The sequence below is a fragment of the Barbus barbus genome, assembly GCF_936440315.1.
Source record: "Barbus barbus genome assembly, chromosome: 16".
Taxonomy (NCBI): domain Eukaryota; kingdom Metazoa; phylum Chordata; class Actinopteri; order Cypriniformes; family Cyprinidae; genus Barbus; species Barbus barbus.
The window spans coordinates 1,968,710-1,978,688 of NC_136744.1; the positions used below are offsets into that span (position 1 = coordinate 1,968,710).

The 9,979-nt window shown below is 35.5% G+C and overlaps 1 protein-coding gene across 1 annotated transcript in view; it reads left to right on the plus strand.

The window, feature by feature from the left end:
* Positions 1-8,785, plus strand: part of LOC306882194 (neuroendocrine convertase 2-like) — an 82,624-nt gene extending 73,839 nt beyond the window's left edge. The window contains exon 12 of the mRNA XM_079436672.1: positions 7,484-8,785. Coding sequence (XP_079292798.1) covers positions 7,484-7,973 — 490 coding nt within the window. The 3' untranslated portion in view covers positions 7,974-8,785. The remainder of the gene's footprint in view (positions 1-7,483) is intronic.
* Positions 8,786-9,979: the final 1,194 nt, after the last annotated feature.

A 9,979-nucleotide genomic window follows, 5' to 3' on the forward strand; every position in this document is an offset into this window, starting at 1 on the left:
TTGCTTGGGGTGTTGCTCTGTTCCTCCACCAAATCAATAAATCAACATGTTATCTGTTCAATCAGAGGTCCGAACTTTACAGGCTCTTGCAAAGTATACTTTTGAACATGATTGACAAAGAATTGATTGGAAGAAACATTTAAAGCATGATTTTTCAAACTCATACATACCAATCATACATCTGAATCCTTCAGCTATTCAATAATGATTAAAAAGACATACATAATATTTGATTAAAACTTGATAGTCTAATATGTGGGTTACAAACATAATATAGGTTATTTCTATTCAGAGAAATAATTCATAAGTCCTTTTAAGATGATTTTTAGTGCATATGAACATATTGTCTCTAGTGTGTAGTTCTATGGCGAATAAGAGGCATGTTCTGTGATGACCAGAGAGAGGTTAAAAGGTCTCCTAAGGAATTCCAGTCTGTCTTTGTCTTGTATGGGGGAAGACCTGCCCAAGAGATTCTGTAGCTCGTGATTTTCTATTACAGGTTTACATGTGACGGCAATCTCTTTGACCATCAGTCTTGATTACTTACCCAATTTGTCAGTCTCCTTCCTGAATTGGAATTATCAATAAGTGTTCTTTTGTCTCAAGGTTGTAAGCTGTTCTGTGAAAGAGGCTTGCTGGTTGGTTCGCTTGCGTCAGACTAGTTGGAGCTAGGAATCTGATTTACGACATTGTCCTGTTTTCTTGGGGCCTCTCTGAATTCCAGCTCCTCAGGTTTCAATGTTCTGTTGCATCTTAAATTTGTCTGATTCAGTCTCTGATATTCTATACTGGCGACAACGACACTTGCGATGTGTTCTGCAGTTAGTTTCATGTGCGTGTGGAAGCATTCATTAGTCAATGTGGATAGGAGTCTCATCTCACAGCTTCCACTCATTACACTTCACTCACATCTCTCCTGTGCCGCTGCTTAATTGCTGTTCCTGAATTGTGCCTCACCAGAAAGATACAAGACGTTTCTGTACCTTTTCAATGACAGTACAATACTTTTTTAACTCTATAAGCTAAAAAAAAAAATTTCTTATGCTCATCAAGACTATATTTATTTGATCAAAAATACAGAAAAACCCTGTCATTTTGTGAAATATTATTGCTATTTAAAATAATAGTTTTAATTACTTTAAAATATAATTTGTTCCTGTGATCAAAGCTGGATTTTCAGCATCATTACTCCAGTCTTCAGTGTCACATGATCCTTCAGAAATCATTCTAATATGCTGATTTATCATCAACTTTGGAAACAGTTGTGCTGCTTCATATTTTTTTGGAACCTGTGATACATTTTTCAGGATTCTTTGATAATATATTGCAACACATATCTTGTGTTGCAATATATACTACCATTAATTCTTTCTTTCTTTTTTTGGAAGTAATGAATACTTTTATTCAGCAAGGATGTGTAAGGATGGAAAAAAGTGATAGTAAAGACTTATTTCTTCTTTCTTTTTAATTTCTCATTCATCAAAGAATCCTAAAAAAAGTATCACAGGTTCTAAAAAATATATTAAGCAGCACAACAGTTTCCAGCATTGACAATAAATCAGCATATTAGAATGATTTCTGAAGGATCATGTGACACTGAAGACTGGAGTAATGATGCTGAAAATACAGCTGCAGATCACAGAAATAAATTAAATTTTAAAATATATGTATATAAATATATATATATATATATATTAGAAATTGAAATAATATTTCACAATTGTATTGTTTCTTCTTTTTTTTTTGATCAAATAAATACAGCCTTGATGAGCATAAGAAACTCATTAAACTCATTAAAAACATAAAAAAAATCTTACTGATCCCAAACCTTTGAATGGAAGTGTACCTTTCAGAACTTTTAGAGAGATGCTCTTGTCAATCTCAGGCACTTCTAAAATCATTTTAGATAGATATGAACTGTTGTTTTGTCGCAGAGTAGTTGTTGCAGAGCTCACACAAAGCTATACAGAAAAAACAAGCTATTCACAGGCGGCCAATGAAACCCAGTGGCCCACCTTTTGTTCCGAACCGTAATTAAAACGAAAGCATGAGCTCACTTTCCTCTCTATTTGCTATCAATAACAGCATTCATGAATTTCAGTCCCACTGTGTCAACTCTGTTTTCTTTATAACTCTCGCTGGCTCAGTTTGTCTCTCAGAGTTCCCTGTTCACTGATGTGTTATAAACGAAGCTGTTAATTACATTTGCATAATATCAGGTCGCTGCAGTTCAGGTACTCTTAATTTTCATAAGTCAATCCAGATTTGGTACTCACACACTATTTATATTTTTCCTTAGCTTCATAGACCTGTGTTTAATGTTTTGTCTTCATAAATTGTTACAGATAATAAACGTAACGTTGCATAAATTTGTTGCACGTAAATTATGAATTAAAACACAATGGTTTTCTGAATGATATTTTTTCTTCTTACATTTACAAATAACACCCATCACTATGGAGGCCATGGGATAAAAAATAAATGGTTTCACTTTATTTTGATGGTCCCTTAACACCATTATAAGCATCTACATATCTACTAACTCTCATTAGAGTGTTAGTAAAGTATTAGGTAGAGTTAAGGTTAGAATAAGTTACTTATAGTGAGTATCTGTTGGGACACCATCCCAATAAAGAGTTAGCAGATATTAATCAGACAGCCTACTAATACTCTAATGAGAGTTAGTTGACATGTAGGTGCAAAGTTAGTAATTGTCAACCGAATGCTCAAAAGGGACCATCAAAATAAAGTGTTACGAAATAAATAGGAAAGCTCATAATTCAGAGAAAAAATTTGAGATAAACACGGAATTGTGATAAAAAAAAAAAGAATCTCATAATTCTGAGTTTACATTTTGCAGTTCTGTTCCTGCTATTCATGGTTTCCATCACAAAAACAAACAAACAAACAAAAACAAGAAAGGTAATTTAGAAGAAAAGAAAAATGTCAGAATTGTGAGATAAAAAGTTCCAGTTACGTTTTTTGATTTTGCCAAAAACCTGGTTAACATGAAAGTCTATTCTTTTGACATTTATGTGCTAAGTAGGCCAACAGATCTTACGTTTTCTTCGACGTTTCGCATGGCTCTTTTAATAGCTGTTGTTCTCATCACATCCACACCCTTGTGTCCTCTTGTGTGGCCTTTGGATATTTCTATCAACTAGTTTCCCAGGAAACACTAGCCTCTCAAGACTGACACGCACACAAACACACCCACTAATCTGAGAGCGTAATGGACCAGGCTGGAAGACCTGCCTCTGATAATGCCATTACATCCACTTTACACTCACTCACTCCAGTCCTGCGCCGTTATCATCGCAGCAGCACAAAACAGACCGTCAGCAGCAGTGGGCCACAACAAAGCAGCCTTACAGAGGGGAAAAACCCATCATCTGGTCAAAGCAATTGTTGGCAGCAGGATGGTGTGCCATTGAAAATAGAGGAATATGTAATCTTTTAAAACCCAGTTTTGCTGCTTGTTTTGAAATGGCAGTAGCTCAGAATGGCAGAAGTGTAGGGTTGTTTCTGAAATGAAAACGCAAGTTTTGCATTGGAGCTCCAGCTTTTGCACACATGCTCATTTTGGTAATTATTTATTTGACATTTCTGTAGTTGTAGTGAAGCACATTTGTCTGAGCCTGACGCCTGTACATTATGGTCAGAGAGCTCTTCACATTCATACCGGTTTATTAGCTAATGTCACTGAATTAATATGAACTCTGTAAATGTCACTGGGAACAGATTCATCTCATCTAATGGTCGAGCTCACATAGACTTTTTTTTCTGCACTGATTTAAGTCTCCAGAAGGGTTTAAAATCAGTGTGAAATATTAATTGACACTATATCTTTCTTAACCCTTGTGGAAAAAGTACACTTTAGCATCCTTATAAAAAGAGTATTTACTACAGAAATGATATTTATGTGTGAACTGCATGTCATTTACAATTAAATGAAAATGTATTGTAGTTTAAATTGACATTAAATGCTATTAGAGTGCTTTTTTGACCCACTTAGGACTTTAGTACATTTTTATGATTACAAGAACAATTACTTCTATTGTTTTTGACATATGTAACCCTGGACCACAAAACCAGTCTTAATTCGCTAGGGTATATTTGTAGCAATAGCCAAAAATACATTGTATGGGTCAAAATTATTGATTTTTCTTTTATGCCAAAAATCATTAGGATATTAAGTAAAAATCATGGTCCATGAAGATATTTTGTAAATGTCTTACTATAAATATATCAAAACTTCATTTTTGATTAGTAATATGCATTGCTAAGAACTTAATTTGGACAACTTTAAAGGCGATTTTCGCAATATTTTGACTTTTATTATCTCGGCCAAATATTGTCTGATCCTAACAAACCATACATCAATGGAAAGCTTATTTATTCAGCTTTAAAATTATGTATAAATCTTAATTTCGAAAAATTGACACTTAAGACTGGTTTTGTGGTCCAGGGTCACATATGGTTAAAATGCACTGCTAAATGCACTGACGAGCATTAATGATAAATTAATATATATTTAAATACATGACATACTGTAAGTTTCAATAGAAATGACATTATATAAGAATATTTACAGTATAATTGCCCATTGGTGATCAAGTTAGAGTAGGTTAGGTCTTTATTGTCATTGCATGTTTATACATTGAAATTATGTTTCAATCTGATTTGCAGCATTAAAAAAGAAAATAAAGATAATTTTTACATTTTACATTAATATACAGTATCTCACAGAAGTGAGTACACCCCTCACATTTTTGTAAATATTTTATTATATATTTTCATGTGACAACACTGAAGAAATGAAACTTTGCTACAATGTAAGGTAGTGAGTGTACAGCTTGTATAACAGTGTAAATTTGCTGTCCCCTCAAAATAACTCAACACAGCCATTAATGTCTAAACCGCTGGCCACAAAGGTGCGTACACCCCTAAGTGAAAATGTCCAAATTGGGTCCAATTAGCCATTTTCTCTCCCCGGTGTCAAGTGACCTGTTAGTGTTACAAGGTCTCAGGTGTGAATGTGGAGCAAGTGTGTTAAATTTGGTGTTATCGCTTTCACTCTCTCATACTGGTCACTGGAAGTTCAACATGGCACCTCATGGCAAAAAACTGAAAAAAATAATTGTTGCTCTACATAAAAATGTATGTGTGTGTGTGTGGCGGCAACCAGGTGAGGAGTACAAAGACAAGTGTGTCTTGCCTACAGTCAAGCATGGTGGTGGGAGTGTCATGGCCTGGGGCTGCATGAGTGCTGCCGGCACTGGGGAGCTACAGTTCATTGAGGGAACCATGAATGCCAACATGTACTGTGACATACTGAAGCAGAGACTGGGCCGCAGGGCAGTATTCCAACATGATAACGACCCCAAAAACACCTCCAAGACGACCACTGCCTTGCTAAAGAAGCTGAGGGTCAAGGTGATGGACTGGCCAAGCATGTCTCCAGACCTAAACCCTATTGAGCATCTGTCGGGCATCCTCAAATGGAAGGTGGAGGAGCGCAAGGTCTCTAAAATCCACCAGCTCCGTGATGTTGTCATGGAGGAGTGGGAGAGGACTCCAGTGGCAACCTGTGAAGCTCTGGTGAACTCCATGCCCAAGAGGGTTAAGGCAGTGCTGGAAAATAATGGTGGCCACACAAAATTTTGACACTTTGGGCCCAATTTGGACATTTTCACTTAGGGTGTACTCACATTTGTGGCCAGTGGTTTAGACATTAATGGCTGTGTGTCGAGTTATTTTGAGGGGACAGCAAATTTACACTGTTATACAAGATGTCAACTCACTTACTTTACATTGTAGCAAAGTGTAATTTCTTCGGTGTTGTCACATGAAAAGATATAATAAAATATTTACAAAAATGTGAGGTGTGTACTCACTTCTATGAGATACTATACATTTGACCTATAATATAAATAAATACTAAAAATATTAAAAAAAGTTAAATATTATAAATATGGGAGGGCAATGAAAAGCAAAAACGATTGCATAATGCAGTTGAAATTTAGTAAATTTAAACCATATACATTTTTTATGTAATATCAAAAATATATCAAAATAAGTGTACTTTAAATTATTAAAACATGATAAAAATGATTTAATATTTAAACTTTGAAGTAAATCTTTAATTTGACATTATTACAAAGTGCACACGTGTGTTAAGAAACATTAAGTACACTTAAGTGGCCTTTTATTTAATATTATCTGCAACTAAAGCATTTTAAAATGTAATTTTAAAATTTGAAGTATTCCAAGTACACATTTAGTACAACTAAACATACTTCTGTCCTGGGAATGCATGTTTCTTTTGTTATTGTAAACAGTCTATTTAAAATGTCTGTCTTTGCATTGTTTTTATGCAACAGATTTCCTCTCCTTGTTAAACACTCTTTATTTCTGTATGATACAAACAAGTCCTATCCCACGTTTTCACTCATTCTGTATCCATTTACACTCTGAAATATGTCCGTTTCGCATTTCACTGAGCGCTGAGAGTGCTGTACTCTTACTGATAGCTGAAAGCATCGAATCAAAACTAGATCTTTTTATATATAAAATACATAAATATTGAAATGGAGACATTTGTGAAAGATTGCTGTTTGATTCCTTCAAAAAAAAACACTCGCCTGAGGCTCATCCGTGGTTGTTTAGCATTAACATACAGTGCACCTGATAAAATGTAATATGTTGTCTATGTGACCATGACCAAACCAGGCATACGGGTAATTTTTTTTTTATTGAGATTCATACGTCACATGAAAGCTGGAAAAATAAGCTTTCCATTGATGTATGGGTTGTTAGCATAGGACAATATTTGGCCGAGAGACAACTATTTGAAAATCTGGAATCTGAGGGTGCAAAAAAATCTAAATATTAAGAAAAAGCTGTCCAAATCAAGGTCTTAGCAATGCATATTACTAATCAAAAATGAAGTTTTAGTAAATTTTCAAAATATCTTCATTGAACATGATCTTTACTTAATATCCTAATGATTTTTGGCATGAAAGGAAAATGGATCATTTTGACCCATGCAATGTATGTTTGCTATTGCTATAAATACCCGTGTACGGTGGCCGAGCAAGCTCAACGTGCTGCAACTTCAGAAAACACATGCAAATAGAAAAAGCACCAGCAAATCAAGAAAACATCTTCATCAGTTTTGAAAGCAGGTGCTACAAATGCTCACAACACAACAAAATAAAAAAATGTATTTGCAGTGCGTTTCTTTATATGTTTGTGTTGTGAGCATTTGCAGTGTGTGTGTTGTCAAATTGACAAAGTTGTTTTCCTAATTTGCAGGTGTTTTTGCTCTTTGCAGCGCGTTGAGGCCACAGTACACATGCTACTTAAGACTGGTTTTGTGCTCCAGGGTCACATATCAGCCAGTTAGACATCGTTGGTCGTTTTTTTTTTCAGCAGTATTACATGCAAGTTTTACAATATCTCACTCTCTTTCTTTGCGCAGCAAAATACAGTCGGGCAGCAAACTGGTGCTGAGCGTCACAACTGATGCCTGCCAGGGCAAAGACAACTTTGTGCGCTATCTGGAGCATGTGCAGGCCGTCATCACCGTCAATGCCAGCCGCCGCGGTGACCTCAACATCAACATGACTTCACCAATGGGGACCAAGTCCATCCTGCTGAGCCGCCGACCCCGGGACGACGATGCCAAGGTGGGCTTTGACAAGTGGCCCTTCATGACCACCCACACATGGGGCGAGGACCCTCGAGGAACCTGGCTGCTGGAGGTGGGTTTCCAGGGCGAAGCCCCGCAGAGCGGCGTGCTGAAGGAGTGGACCCTCATGCTGCACGGAACACAAAGTGCCCCTTACATAGACCAAGTGGTGCGAGACTACCAGTCCAAACTGGCCATGTCCAAAAAAGAAGAGCTTGAGGAGGAGTTAGACGAAGCTGTGGAGAGAAGCTTGAAAAGCCTTTTGAGTAAAAGTAACTAGCCACGTGCATGATAATATCCTCTCTGTATTAGCATATATTCCTTGCCCGTTTTCTCTCGGCTTTCTCTTTTTTCTTGTGATTATTTGATGAATGTCTGACGTGAGTCTCTCCTATTAAAGTGTATTCTCTGAATGATTCAGCGGCCGCGGAAACCATTTCGACACTTAAGACGCACTTGGAAACGTTTGAACATCATTGTGCCAAATATCAAAGCAAGTGGCATTTAAAGACAGCACAAGCACACTTTATAAGCAAACACTTCACTAAAAAACCATTGACAGGTTTCAATACAGTTCATACATATACAAAAAGTCATCTGGACAGTAGCTGGTAGAGTCATTGCAGCAGTACTTCAGAAAGTTAGTTCTGAGAATACTACTAGCATCATTTGTATATATTTTGTTTTTAAATGCAGTGACATTCTGACTAAAATGTGACTTGAGTGTCCAAATGCGTTTTTTTTGCACCGCTGTATGTCCCAGCTAGAAAATATCTTCGATGTTCCTTTTTTACTCTTTACAGAAATGTATATAAACCAAATATATCAATACTTTATGATGTTCTTGCTTACCCTGCTGCACCCCACAGTTTGTGACTGTAAATCATTTTGTGTGATTCTCCTTTAAAGTTTAGTATCTTGCAAACAAAGCAGTGATATTTCTTTGTTTTTTCTTTTTTGTGAGGAGAAGATTTTTTATTTTATTTTATGAAGAGATGAAATGTACATCATTCTACTGCTTATGGCAAAACAAAGCATATTTCATAGCATTGTCTATATATATAATAAATCTATTTAGCTGTTTGTTAAAGCACCTGAGTGATTAAGACAGTAATTTCCCAGCGGGTTGGGTGATGTAGGGTACAGTGATTGAAAGTTGGTAACCGTAAATCAATTTATTATAGCAAATCATTTCCAAGAAGCTTAGCAGCTAGCAATTTTACAGTTTTGAACACAGCTCATCCAATCAGAATGATAAGTACATTAGGTACACATAACCAGGTACATTTATTGTTAATAATAATCAACATAAACACAATTCCTCTCCTAAGTAATATATTTCATTATCTTTACTCTAGGCTGTTTTGGTTGCCAATCAATGTAGCAACTTGCTGTACTGTGTACATTTATTATGTATATATAAATGCATACACATACATATATATTTAAAAAAATATTTACATGTATATATTTATATTGATATAATTTATATTATATATAAATATATTTAAAATATAAAAATAACTTATTTTTCTTAAATATATACATGCATGTGTGTGCATTTATATATTCATAATAAATATACACAGTACACACACACATATTATGTAAACAAAACTTTTATTTTGGATGAGATTAATTGTGATAAATCGTTTGACAGCACTAGTTTATAGGCATTTTAAGACTTGACGTTGTACCTTGCTTATCTCAATTTAAAGCTATCTGTTTTTTTTTTTTTTTTTTTAATTGGTATGAATCATCTCTGGCAAAAAAAAAGAAGCCATTGTGCCAAAGTCAGAGTCCTCTACTGAATTCTGAATGTGATATTTCAGTATTTTCTCTTTGCCTTGGACCTTGCATAGAAAACTATGCAAAGGTCACATCTGTATCCCACAAGGTCAGTTTCATGAAACATTTATGAGTTTCTTTTTGCAACTGGCTCATGCAGAAAAGTGAAAGATTTTTTGCTTGATGGTTGAACTAACTGAACTCCAAGGGGCTGTTAGTAGTATACTTAAGTGATAAGTAAGGTTCTTATTTAACATATTTTTTAAAAGCTGCATTGTCATTTTTACTGCCCTTTAGTAATCTTTATAATCAATCAATACAGTAGTTGTCTTGGACTTTATACTGTCACCTATTGTTGTGGATGCTCCACCACACAAAGTTATCAATGACACTGTCTAAAGTAGAGGGTTTACTGAGTTACCGATAGTGAGTAGAATGCAGCTGGTCATGTGATCTCAACACGGCAGCCGCCATGAACCCCGGCTTTCCTTAGAACGC